Source organism: Ursus arctos, unplaced genomic scaffold, assembly GCF_023065955.2.
Source record: "Ursus arctos isolate Adak ecotype North America unplaced genomic scaffold, UrsArc2.0 scaffold_14, whole genome shotgun sequence".
In the NCBI taxonomy this organism is placed as follows: Eukaryota; Metazoa; Chordata; class Mammalia; order Carnivora; family Ursidae; genus Ursus; species Ursus arctos.
Genome location: NW_026622808.1, coordinates 2,662,989 through 2,679,318, shown reverse-complemented (window position 1 = coordinate 2,679,318; position 16,330 = coordinate 2,662,989). Strand labels below are relative to the sequence as shown.

General features: G+C 44.0%; 1 protein-coding gene across 7 annotated transcripts in view; it reads right to left on the bottom strand.

Annotated features, from left to right (window-relative positions):
• Positions 1-16,330, bottom strand: part of SPECC1 (sperm antigen with calponin homology and coiled-coil domains 1) — a 264,043-nt gene that overhangs the window by 125,065 nt on the left and 122,648 nt on the right. The window contains exon 1 of one of the 7 annotated variants that reach the window (XM_048226459.2): positions 14,347-14,566. The exons of 5 other annotated variants lie outside the window; for them this stretch is intronic. In XM_048226459.2, coding sequence (XP_048082416.1) covers positions 14,347-14,386 — 40 coding nt within the window. In that variant the 5' untranslated portion in view covers positions 14,387-14,566. Of the gene's footprint in view, positions 1-14,346; positions 14,567-16,330 lie in introns of those variants that run through there. One more of the 7 variants, XM_057311282.1, reaches the window with a different exon arrangement.

Sequence of the window (16,330 nt, the reverse complement as noted above, 5' to 3'; positions counted from 1 at the left end):
AATCACCAGAAGCCTCTGGCGGTATCAGTCCCTTCAAGGCTAATCGCACACTGTCTCATTTCTCAAACACTCAAATCTGACTCTTACAGCCTTGAGGGGTGGAGGAGATTAAAATTTCTCCAGGGCACACAATCACATTAGTAAACCTTCCCATAAATCCCGGTCCACAGCACGCTCCCACATTCTGTCCTTCCTTTCTCCTCACTTCATCACGCCTTCCCCTGCACCTCACCTTCCCCTGCACCTCACTCTCCCCTGCACCTCATCCTCCCCTGCATGTCCCTCTCGACACACAGTGCCTCCCCTCGCTCACTTCCTCCCATCCTGGCCCTGCATGGGTCCTGAAGCAAAGAAGCCTACATTTATCAACTTATCATAAACCCTGGCTAGGTCCAACCAAGTCCCCAGCCCAACAAAGCTCTGGGGGCCATTTAGCAGCCACGGCAAACAAAGGATATCATCCGCGCCAGAGGAGAAGGGAAGCCTATGGGGGGGGGGGGGGGAAGGATCTACCTAAGGAGGTGACATCTGGGCTGAGGCGGCTTGAAAGGCTGAGAAGTAGGATGACGGTATAATTTATCTTGCAAATGGCATTTTGAGAATAAAAATAGCAGGTGTAAACGGACCCACCACAGGTGTTCACTGGGACTCTCCTGGACAAACGGGACTTATGGTCAACCTACAGAGGAGTCAGTTGACCAGTTCGGTGAGAGGAGCATCTCCGGCAAAGGGCAAGGAGAAGGAGCGTGGTATGGTTCACGGGAGGCCTGTGGGTCTTAGGGGAGGGCTAAGGCAGGGGAACGGCACGTGACCGCACAAGTACACACGCCTGATCTAAGACCCTGCCGCACAGCTGGAGATACTCAGCCACCCGAGATGCTGTCATTAACCAGGAACAGGAAGAGGTCTCCGGAGAAGCTAAAAATGTCTGTGCCCTAAAGTTCACACCTTTTTATTATTAGGAGAAGCACTTCTGGTTTAGACCCAGTTCTGGCTGCGTTTGTTACTGGTTTCCAGGCGCACGGGAACAGATGAGAGGCAGCAGATGATGAGTGAGGGAAGTGCACAGTGGTGACAAGCATATGGCCATGGCGCAGGCCAGCCACAGCCATCAAGAAGCCCCCGAGGCACCCCCAGAGTCAAGGCTGGTAACAGAAGTGACATTGACTGTGATGGCCCGAGGAATGGGAAATTAGTAGACTAGCAGACACAAAGGAGAGGTCTGGAATACTTTAAGGACTATCTTGTATCTAGAATGGTTAGCACAAGGCTCTGGATACCAGAATTTATTATAAAGACGAGGGCATTTTAATGTACAGTTTCCATTAAAATGTCATCATTGCTCCAATTACTGTAGTCTGTTCATTTTCATTCTTTCTTCTTCCTTTTTTTTTTAAAGATTTTATTTATTTATTCGGGAGAGAGAGAGCGAGCAAGCGAGCATGAGCCAGGGAGAGGGAGAAGCAGACTCCCCGCTGAGCAAGGAGCCCGATGTGGGGCTTGATCCCAGGACCCCGGGATCATGACCTGAGCCGAAGGCAGACGCTTAACCGACTGAGCCACCCAGGGACCACTCATTCTTTCTTTTTTCTTAATCACTGACAATTACTGATTGAAAATCCCTACCAAGGCATAAAGCACAAAAGCAGAACGCCACAGGTTAGGATGTCAGGGAAGCTGTGAGGGGCACGTGGACACACACACAAAGCCCCACCCCCTCCACATACACACTTTGCTAACCTGCAAAAAGAAACTGTTTCACCACGTCTTTGGTCCGGCACATAACTGCAGGTAACTGGAATGGAGTCACACTGAAGGAAGGAGACGAGACCAAAGCGTACCTATAAACAGATCATTTTCATAATAGTTCTATGACCACTATGAATAGACTCTTTGTTTATGTGTTAATAAATCAGAAGGTTAGACTGCTGATAATTTAACCTTCCAAGATTTTTTTTTTTTTTTTAATTTGGCTGCTGGTAGAGAGAAAACCAGGACCAATTAGAGGGAGAAAATGAATTCTTTGGCAGATAAAACAAAGGGGATTTTCAAGGGCTTGGGAGGTTGTTGGCACTGGTTCTTCATCGCATATAGTTTCGGGTCAAAATTTATGACCTTACCTTCCCAGGTTTATCGTAACCCCTAATCTTAACACCTACCCATAATTAGTTCAATTTGGAACACGTAGCTGGAAATGAGGGGAGGATAAAGAAGGGAAGGGGAAGAAGACGAATTTTTCCAGAGCAGGGGTTAAAAACAAGGAATGGGGCAGAAGGATATTGGTAAGAGAGTATTTATGAATAGGCGGGGCTTGTGAACACGCAGAGAACAATGGTGCTGGGGGCCTGTTGGGCCTCTGGGATGGGGGTGGAGCCCTGTGCCAGGCCCCCCGGGAGTGGCAGGCCCAGGATATCTGGGTTATCTTTGTAGCGGTGTGGAATGTGGAAAATCTCTTTCTGTGAAGCAAGCTTTTCTGAAGTTCATAACATGAAGTAATTTTTTTTTTTAATCTCGGTTTTAAATATTTGGCCCACCACATCAATTTTAAAATATAAAGACTACCTTCTCCCGAGAATTAAAAAAGGTCCAGGAAATACAAGGGATGGCTGCCGTCGATTCACTGAAACCGTGCTTTTTTGCTAGGGCCTCTGCGGAGCGTCGGGGCCGTGGAGTGGAGTAAGACAAGAGAGTGTTGTCAGGTACTTCTCACTCGGCTGGAGAAGATCAAGCTGTCACGCGATGTCCACGCGAAGGGGGGACACCAGAGGGCCTCGAAGGCAGAGTGGGAAGTTGGCGGGCAAACTGGGGCAATGGCTTCTGTCTCTCTCAAAAATTTTAAGAATGGGGGGCGCCTGGGTGGCGCAGTCGTTAAGCATCTGCCTTCGGCTCAGGGCGTGATCCCGGCGTTCTGGGATCGAGCCCCACATCAGGCTCCTCTGCTGGGAGCCTGCTTCTTCCTCTCCCACTCCCCCTGCTTGTGTTCCCTCTCTCGCTGGCTGTCTCTCTCTCCGTCAAATAAATAAATAAAATCTTTAAAAAAAAATTTTTAAGAATGGAAGAGAGAATTCTACAGGCTAGGAATGTCATACCTAAGGCACATTTGGGCGACATGCTCAACAGAGAAAACCCCAGTCTCCTCCACTCACAAAATAGCTCTCTCAGAAAGTTTAAAAGTTTAAAATCATAGGGATGCCTGGCTGACTCAGTGGGTAGAGCGTGCGACTCCTTATCTCGGGGTCATGGTGAGCCCCACGTTGGGCGTAGAGCTTTTTTTTTTTTTTTTAAAGATTTTATTTATTTTATTTATGTGACAGAGAGACAGCCAGAGAGAGAGGGAACACAGCAGGCGAGTGAGAGAGGAAGAAGCAGGCTCCCAGCAGAGGAGCCCGATGTGGGACTCGATCCCGTAACGCCGGGATCACGCCCTGAGCCGAAGGCAGACGCTTTAACGACTGCACTACCCAGGCGCCCCATGAGAGCTTTTTTTTTAAAAAAAATCTAAAAACATAAAATCATAGCATATTGAAGTCATCAGAAGCTTCAGAGCTAACCTTGCACATACACTCTTTTTCACATATAAGGCAACAAGGAACCAATAAAAAGTACGCTAATTCATCTTCCATGTTTAAAAAAAAAAAAATCCAAAAGCGGTATTAAGAAAAACCGGATTTAAAATGTCATTATAAGGTGAAAATTTTCAAATCCAGGACATCATTATGTCCAACAAGAAAAGTCATAACATCAAGATGAATGCCAAAAGGCATTTTACAAAATTCAGCAATGATTTCTGATCTTACCACCCATAATACATGAGGGATAATACCCCCATTTAACAGAGGACATCTGTGTCATCCCTGGGGTCTAAATCTCTCAGAGTTTATAGTTTACCATGGAGGCCTCATACATTCCTTATTTCTCCCCCAGATTTTATACACTTTGTTCATGCTGTGAATGTGACCTTCTAACAAACCACTGTTTCGGGTTATGACTAGCATAAAGCAAGCTCCTGTTACACACATACCCACCCCTACGTATACACACATGGTATGTACATGCATATTCATAGATACATGATATTTCTTATACGTATTTGTGCATTTCCAAGCTGTTTACTGAATTCTCATGAGTTTTATAGTTTTTCGGTTGACCTTCCTGGCTATTCTTGCAAGAAAATTATTGTACCAGAAATAAAGCTAATTTTGTCTCATATTCAATAAATATTATTATTATTTTTTAAAATTATATTGCTTTGGCTAGTCTATCTAGAAACAATGCCCTGTATGGGCACCGCTGTTATTTTCCTGACCTTTATAGGAATGTTTTCAGTTTCCTGCTAAGCACAGTGCGTGCGGCTTTCAGACCACTTTATTTATTATCTTAAGAAAGGATCCATTCATTGCTATTAAATGTTTCTGAGGTAGATGTTAAATTGTATTAAATGCATTACTGACATAAACTAAGATGAAAATTTTTTTTCTCTTTCAATTTACTGTTGGTATAAATTTATCGGATGGTGTTACTGCATTCTTGGAATGAACAAGTTTTTTTTACAGGGGTATAATATTTTTTAAATATATGGTTGGATTAAATTTGGCTTATCTTTCAGCTAGGACTTGTATATCAACATCAGGAAGAATGTACTCTGGCCTTCTCCGTGAGCTCTATCTTTGAAAGGCTTTGATATCAGGAACAGCATGAATAGTATTAGCACTACTTTCGTGAAAATAAATTGGAATGCTTTCCATCTTTTATGTACTTCAGAATATTTTCCAAGTTTCTATTATTTGAGTATCACCCTCACAATTCTGGCTATATTTGCATTTACTTGTCCTATTATAATAGATTTAATATTTTTCTGCATAAACTTAATATTGGCTCCTTTTTTTGCCTAACCTCATCCTAAGCAACATAGATTTGATGTACTAAATATAATTTTCTAACACATTTAAAATTAATTATTAAAATAAGAAATAGTCATGTGTATATACCTTAAACCATTACCTGTACCCTCCACAATACAGTAATCTTTGGGAAACAATGCACTAGATAGCTTTAGCATGGAAATTATATTTCTCATATTTGAAAAACTTAACCTATTAAAAACCATCTGGGTTTGAGATTATTTTTGGAGCTTTTCTTTTAAGTTACTTCATGATGTCTTCCAAGATTACTTTTCTAAGTGTTTCATTTCTTCATTTTAGTAGTTTCATTTTCAATTTCATCAAAATGTTGTAATCTTATTCTATTTTTTAAATCTCCACATCTTCGATTATATACATTCTTTTTTTTTTTTTAAAGATTTTATTTATTTATTTGACAGAGATAGAGACAGCCAGCGAGAGAGGGAACACAAGCAGGGGGAGTGGGAGAGGAAGAAGCAGGCTCATAGCGGAGGAGCCTGATGCGGGGCTCGATCCCATAACGCCGGGATCACGCCCTAAGCCGAAGGCAGACGCTTAACTGCTGTGCCACCCAGGCGCCCCGCGATTATATACATTCTTACACTGCAAATTTGGATTATCTCCGTTCTCTGTTTCTTCATTAGTCTAACTACAGTTCCATCTACTTCATTGTTTTAACAAAGAATACACTCTTAGATTTTTCAGTTCTAGTGTGGGTTTTTTTGTTCATTCATTCAACAAATATGTCCTACGTGCCAAGCATGTATCAGGCAACGTACTAGGTGCTGAAGGTAAGAGAAGAGTGAAACACACACAGTTATCATCTGCTTCATTAATTTCTCCCTTTTGAAAAACACCCTCCTGTTTCCCCAGATTTCTTTTCTTGTTTATTTTCTAATTTCTGAGTATAGTAATTGATTTATTTTCATTGTTTCTTTTCAGACATCAAAGAATTTCAGAGGAATGAATTTGCTTATTTGTAACCTTACAGAGTACTTCATAATCATTTTTTTTAATAAATTGTAGTTCTCAGTTCTTATTTGGGTCAAACTTGTCCAAATGGATTAAGTTTTTAAAATTTCAACTTTTATTATCTATAGTTCTATTGCATTATGATTCAGAGTGGCCAGTAAAATTTACCCTAAGAGATGGTAACGAGGTTTTCTTTCTGTTATAGAACAGATCGATGTTTTAACCATACCATGAACAATTTAGAAAAACTGTGTAAGATGTATTGTTGAAATCTCTCATTTTTACTCGTGAGTTTTTTTAATGCATTTCTAGTAAGTTTTGTTATATCACTTCCAAGGTTTGCTAGTTACTGTGATGAATTTTTGTAACTGCTACTCTTTCTTCTTGAATCAAGTACTTTTTTCAATGTAGAGGGTCCTGTCTGATTTAAGGTACTCCATGGGGTGCGCGCTGGGGGGGGGGGGGGGACGGTCTTTTACTGATACTATTGTTTCAGTAGAATGACTCCTAAGTCAGGCAAAGCCATGAGAGAGATCCACAATTAAATCACACGTTGTCTCACTATCAAGAAAGATACTGCCTTAAGAGACAGAAAGTGTAAGAAAAACAGGTAGTGTTCTATCAAGTCAAAAGATGGGAAATATTTATGCGATGTGCCACGGAAGTATGTGCCACTCTAACCAAGTGATGTGGCCATTTGAATGGAGATCTTAGGCTCCCAATCACGAGCTGTAAGAATTAAGGAAAACATAACTTAAGTCTGACCACTTCCTTTTTCAAGTTTTGAAGTCATTGTTACAGAGAGATTACAAAGGTCCTGAACCTAAAATATTATACGCATACTAACTATCCGTAAGGGTGAGGACAAAATAACAGATATCCTCACATAAAGATTGAGAAAATTTATCATGCATAGACCATCTTTGTATATGCTCAGAGCAAATATGCTCCAATCACAACAAAACGGGCTCTAGTGGGTCTCTGGAGAACAGGGTAAGAATCCTGTCCTTGTCCCTGCCTGAGCTCTCTGTTGCTTAAAAATCTCAGCAACCCGAGAAGGCAACCCCCAGAATCACATGGGATGAAATTCCTATATTATTTATAACAAAATGCTTATGTAAACTACCTTTTAATCCTAGAATGATTTAGAATTAAGTAGAGAAGTATTTAAAAGAACTAAACGGGGGCGCCTGGGTGGCTCAGTCAGTTAAGTATCTGCCTTTGGCTCAGGTCATGATCCTGGGGTCCTGGGATCAAGCCCCACGTCTGACTCCCTGCTCAGTGGGGAGTTTTCTTTTCCCTCTGCCCCTCCCCCAACTCATGCACTCTCTTTCTCTCTCAAACAAATAAAATATTTAAAAAAAAATAAAAGATTTAAATGAGTAGTAATTATGTAATTACATATGTGTGTAAACAGTATTATATATTAAGAAATACCTACATTTTGGGATTCCATGTTAACTTTAGGAGAATTGGACCCATTAAGAGTTCAGATCAGCCTCATGATTCCAATCTAAAAGGTGTAATTGAGTAATTAATTTGTGATTTTAATTTGAAAGCGTGCAGCTACATATAAACACACAGGCAGAGAGAATGTGTGCTCTGAAATATACAAGAGGATTTAAGAACCACTATGTTTATAAATGTAATTATTAAATTTATAACGTTTTACAAAACTGGACTGGCTTGTCAGTCACACCTAATAGGAACCTAAATATATTAAACTAATACACACAATTTAAGATATTTTAAATTTATTAACAAGTTTGTAAATGGTACTGAATATTAATCAAAGATCCCCTTAAATAGTGACTATTGAATTTTTCCAGACTTATACATAGAATAACAAGCTGCTGACCTTGAAAGCTTAATTATTCACACAACTAGCTGACTTAATTTTAAAAATCAAAGTATTGCCAGAATATGCTTTTCTGCAGCGTGTATATTTTGTTTTCTGTCTTAAGCTATAGGAGGGGGCTCTTTTTTTTAAATGCAAATTTTAACTCATTCACACTTATCACAGTAACAGATACACTTAATCTTATCTGGTTTTTCTCTATGTATTACCACTGATCTTTCATTTATACATCATTTTTAATCCTAAAAGAGAACGGTTTTCCAAAGTGTGTCTCTCAGGACATTAGTTCTACTCTGAAATTCTTCTATAGTACAAAATACATCTGAGAAAACCTCTTCTTAATGAATATTGTAAAAACTCTGATGAATCCTTGAAATCTAAAACTAATGCCAAGAGAAGCCATTAACTCATTTGCTCAAGCCTTCCAACCAACTCCACTCCCCTCCTCCAAGTCCCAAACTGCTATGAATAAGATAAAACAGATGACAAAAAATATTCTGGAAATAGAAAATATAATTAATGGAATTTTAAAAGTCAGTAGGAAGACTGGAAGAAAAAAGTGAATAGAGATTGACAGAATATATAACAGTTTGGCAACACAGAGGATCACAGGAAATACTCCAGCCAAAGCAACAAGAATGCAAGAACAGAGGAGGATCTGAGAAATAGTGGGCTAACCCAAGAGTGAGACACGACCAGAAGGTAACCAAGTCCAAACTTAAACACGCTTACTGGACACTTTCTATGTGTGAGGCTGTTCTAATCTTTCACCTGTTTTAACAACAACCTCATGAGGGAGGTTATATTTCTAACCGCTTTTCTAGATGGAAAAACTGAGGCTCAGAAAGCATACATCATCTGCCCAAAGTCTCAGAGACGGAAGTGACAAAACTGGGATTTGCACAGTCCGACTCCAGAACCCAAAAGTCTTAACCACCGTGCTTTTCATCTTCAAGAAGAAAGTAAATTCTCTATAATAATGGAGGTAAAATTGAGAAGCTCCATAACAGGATAAAAACATGTTAAAATCATTTTAAAATTAAATAATTATAATACTTGTACTAACTCCTTTCCAACCTAATTACTCCTATTTTTCGTTTAAAGTAATATCGTCTGCCGCAGATCCAAGTTAAACAATGTAAGATTACATTTCCTCCTCTATAAACCTAAATGCACTACCTAGCTCTCCAGTAAATAATACATATGGGATCCTAATATGTTAAATACTAATTAGTTTTCAACTTTTAGAATCAATCTGTGAACAATGCACACAAGATTTAATAATACTAATTATGGAACAGAACATTCTAGCCACACGTAAGGCTAAGAGGCAGACAAGGTCAGGGTATGGAGAATAATGTGGAAAAGACAGAAGAAATTTAGGGATGCTGTATCCTCATTTACCTAGCTAAGGACACTGTTTAAAGTTGGTTAATCAAGAAATGCAGGTGGGGGGGGGGGGACAGAAGACAAAGAAGAAGAAAAAGAAAAAAATACAGGTAGTAAATAATAGATTTCCTTAGAATTCTAAACATCTTTTAAATGAAAATTTCACACAGCAAAGTTGAAAAAATTTTACAGTGAAAAACTGTATACCCACCACCTATATTCTACCTTTAGCATTTTACCAACTAACAAGAGCTTCAGAAAACTTAAGGATGACTGGCAGGAATGGGGGAGTGGGGAGGGGGCAGAGGACTATAGTAGTAAAAATGCACTAATGCCTCACCTTTCACAGTGAGGGTCAGTAGATAGCCCTGAAAGCTAGGAAGTCAGGAAAGGGTTCAGGTAGAGCGTATAATGTAGAATTATGGAGATAACCACCATTTCTTCGAAATACGCCCCCAAATAAGGAGGGATAACAAATGAAAGGATGAAAAGATGGATAGATATATACAGCAAATGTAGCAAAATGTTAACTGTACAATCGAGGTGATGGATATATGGGTGTTTACATGTCTTTCGATTTTTCCGATCAAATTTTTCTTAATATTGACACACATGTGGTTGAGAGTGGACATGATGTCTGGAAAGAGATTGCCAGTATTCACCAATATCTGTGCTGTCCTCTGCCTGGCACTCCACACAGACATCTTCTGGTTCCTGAGCATCCAGGCGGGGCCGTGTGACTGAGACGGGCCAGTGGAACCTGGGTGGAAATGATGTGCGCCACTTCCAGGCCTGGCCCCTAACATCTCCTGCAGTATCCTCCGTGTGCTCGTCCCCTTCCTGAGTGCGGGCAGATCCAGAGCAACTCAGTGCTGAAGATGCATGTTGACCAGCTTTGGTCTCTAACAACTGTACACTGCCCAGACTGCGCCCAACTCACACCGGACTGTGATGTGAGGGAGCAATCAACCTGTACTGTCTGAAGTGGCTATTTGGGGATTTGTCTTTAACCAGTTAGCGTTACCTCTAACTAATATAAAGTGGGACCTGAGTGGGTATGAGTAGAGGCTTTTACTTTTGTTTTATATCATTTGTATTCACTGTTTAAACGCATACATGCAGGGCCGTCTGGCTGGCTCAGCTGGAAGAGCACGTGACTCTTGATCTCAGGGTTGTGAGTTCAAGCCCCACACTGGGCGTAGACATTACTAAAAAAATAAATAAACTTAAAAAAATAACAAACTAAAAAATAAACACATACACACAAATTTAAAATGAATAGTAATAAGCAAATATCAGCTAGTAGTAGTGAAACTGGGTAAAGCCTACTAAACTCACCTCTGACGAAGGCCTCCTTTAGCATATTGGGCACCTCTGTGTGACCATTAAAAGGCAAAACTGAAAAATGGCACCCCTTCCTCTGAAATGATACGACCCTACCTGGGCCCCCTCATCCCTTTATACCCAGATGCCTTTGAACAGTGCACAACCTGTGCAACTATACCTAGCAGCCCTCTCTACAATGCATGTACTGACAACCTGGTTGGAAATTGAAGGAGTGTTAACTGGGAACTTGTAGGAAGTTCTCATTCTAGCTGCCCCCATTTATGCAAATTTTCATGTCTTTTACTGATCCATTTTTCCTGCCCATCCTGCAATACCACAATAAGTCATAATGACCCAACTCAGAGGATCATAGACACCACAAAAGAGGAAACTTGCTGCCACCATGGCCAACTCCAGGGCCAGAAAAGAAGCAGCAGTTGAGAGCCTGTCTTCTGCTTTAGGTGTGCCCCAGAGAGGACAAGGTGCTTCCACCTGGAAAAAATGAGGGGAATTCTAGCCCTTTTAAGCCAAGGGAGGGGAAGTCTAAGATGGAGATTTTACCTCACTTGCCCTTTCAATAGACCCTCCCTGCCCAAGCAGCTGAGGTCCTGTGGAAGGAGCCATGAGATGTGCCACCTGGACCTCTATTCGAGAAAGAACTTGCTGTTCTAGGGACTGCAGGTAGCTGACACACCTCCAGGATCCTAGAACCCAATCTGGCTTTTGAGCTGACGGTATATTCTTCCCAGGCCACTTCCGGCAGTGACTGACCACAGCAAGAGCACGGGGGACTGGCCATTTCTGCCCAATCAGGGACTCTCATGGGCGGTCTGCTCTAGTGCTCCCCCAGTCAGTCAGTCAAGACCTCACCAGATCGGCACAGCTCTCCGACACTCTTCCTGCCCTGCCCTGCTGCCTCCCTGCTTCCTTTCATTCGTGGCGGATCTGCATCGTGGTCTAAAACTCTCCCCAGCCCACTTCTGGCTTCCCACTCCTTTTCGTGTTTGTCAGGTCTCTAATGAACTTCTTTCATTCCTAAGTCTGTTTAATAATAATTTTTTTAGTAATCTCTATACCCAGCGTGGGGCTCAAACTCACAGCCCCAAGATCAGCAGCCGCATACTCCACTGACTGAGCCAGCCAGGCACCCCCCTAATTCTTTTAAAGGTCTGCATCTCAAAGGACCAAAGTGACACAATACAAGAACTGTGTAAAAATCAGACTTGGGTGTTGCTCTCCCCTTGTCCAGCCTTCCTATTTCCCCCTTAGCTCTACCACTCATCTCTGGGCCCCTTGCTCTAATAACCCGTTGAAGCCCTCGTTCTGATTCTAGTCCAATGCGCCACAACTGCCAGTGGGAGGCCCCCACCTCGTCCTAGCCCTCAGGGTAGAGCAGACTGAAGATAATTCATCTTTAACAAAACTCTAATTTCCAGAGGGGTTTTTTTGGGATGCATTCTACAGCATTTCATTACAGCATTAAGAAACCAGTTAAGATTACACTCACACTTTCAGGCAACACTAGTCCCTCAGATTTTCCAATTGTGGTCTTTACGTGTAGCAAATGAGATCGAGTTCCCATTGTGAAATTATATTCATTCTTGAAAAATGCTACAAAATAAGTCACCGGCATAAAAGTGTCCTTTTCATCTCTTGTCCCTTAGAATGCTCACTTTGGATGCCTGGGTGGCTCAGTCGGTTGAGTGTCCGGCTCTTGATTTGGGCTCAGGTATTAATCTCATGGTCATGGAATCAAGCCCCGCATCAGGCTACCCACTCAGCAGGGTGTCTGCTCATCCCTCTCCCTCTGCTCCTCCCCTCACTCGTGCTTTTTCTCTGTCCTCTCTCTCTCCCTCTCTAAAAAGATTTTATTCATTCATTTATTTGAGAGAGAGAGAGAAGCAGACTTCCCGCTGACCAGGGAGCCCAACTTGGGGCTCGATCCAAGGACCCCGGGATCATGACCTGAGCCAAAGGCAGAGGCTTAACTGACTGAGTCACCCAGGCACCCATGAATAAATAAAATCTTAAAAACAAAAACAAAAACAAAACACCACTTAGAAATTGGAACCCAATTGGAACCTCGGTGGCTTGGTCGTTAAGCTGCCTTTGGCTCAGGGTGTGATCCTGGAGGCCTGGGATCGAGCCCCACATCGGGCTCCTCCGCTGGGAGCCTGCTTCTTCCTCTTCCACTCCCCCTGCTTGTGTTCCCTCTCTCGCTGGCTGTCTCTCTCTGTCAAATAAATAAATAAGATCTAAGAAAGAAATAAAGAAAGAAAGAGAGAGAGAGAGAGAGAGAGGAAGGAAGGAAGGAAGGAAGGAAGGAAGGAAGGAAGGAAGGAAGGAAGGAAGACTGGAACCCATATAACTCTTAAAAGCTCTAGGAGAGGGATAGTCTCTTCACAATTTTGACACAAAAGGAATGAGTTTTTACAATACCTGGGCTGTTGTATACTAATGAGGTGTTTTTAAAATGTTACATATCCTTTACCTAATAGTTTATCATAGCGCTGTTTATAATGAAGGCATTATTTTGCAAATATTGGTTGTTCTGCCCAAAGAAGTTCGGATACCTGCTGTGCAATGCAGAGTTACCCCTATGTAATCTACGCAGTAACCCTGTCTCTGAATGTTTTCTTCATAGTGTTCCCATGTGGCAAAGTTTTCCATCCTGGTTCTTGTACCAGTCCAAGGCACCCCACCTCTGCCTAGCCTCAAGGATACGGCCTAAGGCTGCTTGGCCTCCCTGCCAAGACCCGGAGCTGAGGCCCTGGGAGGTGAGTGAAGAGCAAGGGACCGAGGCTTGGAAGACCAAGGGTCTATGTACAGCGCTGCTCCCAATTCCAGGGATGTCACTTGCACAAGTCACTCCGCCTCTCAAAGCATCAATGTCCTCAGTCAAATCCCAATTAAAAAATTACACCCTTGAGAAATTTTTGAAGAGTTCTGACTCTGTCACAGGAACACATACGTACTCGCCACCTGCCACTCCAGGATTCCAGCATTAAGTCGACCATCTCTCCCCAATCAGACAAGATGCAATTTTTTGAAGCTAAATTAAATTCCACTTCCTTCATGTGACAGAACAGAAATGTTCTGGTTTTGTTTTTAAACAGCCCCGTGGTTATCAGCATCTAAATCTGTGCCGGAGGCCAGGATGATGAACCAGAAGATGAAAACTAGAGCCCAGCTGACTCTCCACCAGGCTCGCTTAATTTCTGAGGAAATAAAAATTTGATAAGCCGGCGAAGTTTCTGGTATCCCAGAATAAGCACGGACTATTTTGGGTAAGGAACAGTCACAATCAAGCCCTTGGTCTGAGGATGAGTAACAGATCTGCTGACGGGTTGCCACCTTCCACGGGACTCCAGAAAGTGTGTGATATGCAAATGATGCACCGCAAAATGGACAATGAACCAGAACACGACTGCTAAGTCACACTTTTCGTTGCAAATGCCCAGAAAGTCTGCCAGAACTGCCTCCACGCACGGTCTTGGAGACCCTGTCTGGCCGGCAGACAGGAGGGGCAAGTCAGATCCCCCGGGAAATCCGCACCGAGCCCCGCACCCCCTGACCCCTCTCTCCACGGGCCTGGCCTGCGTCCTCCGGGCCACGGAGACCGGCTCCCGCCCGCCCCACTCGCTGCGTCCGGGCGGACCCAGGGCTTCCAGGTACGTGTTTATAGTGAGTGGCATTTCCTTGTCGCGGAACAGGCACAGGTAATTTCACAACCCCATTAGCGCATTCCAAAGGCAAGAATCACATCCCGGGAACTTCACCTTTCCACTCGCCCCCTGGGCGCCCGCGGGTAGAGCAGCGGCCGCTGGCCCGAAAGGCGGGTGGGGGAAGGGCGCCGGGCCGGGGAGGGGGCGCGGCGCGACCCCCGCCGACAGCACAGACCTGGTTCGGGATCCTCGGGCCGCCCCGAGTGGTTGCCCATGCTCGGCTGACTCCGGCAGCGGCCGGGTGGCCGGCCTCGGACAGGGTGTCCGCCGTGCTGCGGCTCGCGCCGGCTCCGGCTGCAGAGGCAGCTGCGTCCGGCGGGTCCGCTCCAGTCAAAGAAAGGGCCGGGCGCCTTCCAGTTCCCGGCGGCCGCCGGCGGAGCCGCTCCTCGCCCGCGCGGGCGGGCCCCGCCCACCTCATCTGCATACCGCCTGCTCTCAGGCCCGCCCACCTCTACTCCAGGCGGCCGGCCCGGCTAGGCCCGCCCATCTAATCTGCATAGCGCCCTCCCACCTCATCTGCATATCGCTCTAGAGCATCCGAAGGGTTCCCTCCCACGCGTGGGAGGGCCGCACCAGCTGACCGACTTCAGGCCTCTAGGGGCGGGCGCTGAGAACTGCAGCTGGACAGGGTAGGCTGGAAAAACCCCACTGCGGGGAGGCTGACGCCAAGGGCCACGAGAAAGGCAAGATTCTGCGCGTGAGACTTCAGATCTCATGTTAGGGCAGGAAAAACCTAGGGTTGGCATGGTGCAGGCGCTTTAGACATTTCCTGGGTAAATGAAAGAATGGACGCACAAGCAACTCTTGAGGAGGACATGCAGAAGAATAACACTTTAATAAAGACGTGCCCGCTATCCAAGATGAATACTACCTCAAATAATAAAAATGCATACCAGTCCTTAGTGGTAACTGTTTTTGCTGCTATCAGAAATGACTAACTTATGGAAATTGCCCTAAACGACTTTCATAGTTAATCTGACCGTGAAAACACTTAGAAATAAGTAAATCTTGGCAGTGGAAAATATTTAGGACTAATAAAATCATGAGTGGAATGGCTAGTTCTTTCTGCATTACTGGAACGCTATGGCCCATTCTCAGTTCTCACCGTAACTATCAACATCTTAAGTCACCGCTGATCATTCAACTCCTCAAAACAGGAGGAGTTCAGACAGCAGAACCCCGCCTCTCTGGTCTCCCTTCTCAATCCCATTTGTTGGTTTCTCCTCATCTCTTTGATCTCTCGCACCTGGAGTGCCCCGAAACCCAGTGGTCTCTTATCCACCGCGGTCATCTCTTTTCTAACTTGGCTGCCCGCACCAATACCTTCTTCTGTATTCCAGACTCATTTAACCAACTACCTTCCTGACACCTCCACTTAGGTGTCTTAATAAGCATCTCGGATTTAACTAGAAAAAAACCCAAATTCTTGATTTTCTTCCATAGCTGTCTCTTATAGTCTTCTCCATCTCCATAACTGGAATATGCCAGAATACTTATCATGAATGGCACCACGTCTCAGCACTTCTCACCACTTCCATAGCTACCACCTGCTCCAAGCCACGGACCATCCTACGAGGATGAATTGTAACTGCCCCCTACCCAGTCTCCCGTCTTCTGCCCTTGCCTCTTATGTTCTAATCTTCACATGGCAGAGTGGTGCTTCTAAAACCTAGGTCAAATCATACCACACCTCCATTTTCAATGCTCCAATAGCTTTCTGTCTCACCGGGAGGAAGAGCCAACGCCCTTGCACTGGCCTCCACCGCCCTGAATAATCTTCCCCTCCTTCCATCAGTGGACTCTCCTTCTCCCTCTCACACTGCTGTCTGCTACAGTGGCCTCCTCACTGTTTCTCAAATGAGCCAGTCATGCTCCCAATCCAAGGGCCTTTGCCCCTGCTGCTCCCTTTGCCTGGAACGCTCTTGCCCCATATTCCTACATTACATAGACCACATGTTTCATTCTCTTTCACTTCCTAGGTCTCTGGTCCAATGTCATTTCATTAAGAGGGGCTTCTCTGTCACACCACATTAAATAGTAAGCCAGACCCTCCATGTACACACTTCCCTGCTTTGTTGACCTCTGGGATGCATATCACCATTTAGTGTGCTATATACGTACTTGTTGACTGCTTCATTATCTCCCCACTAGATTGCAAA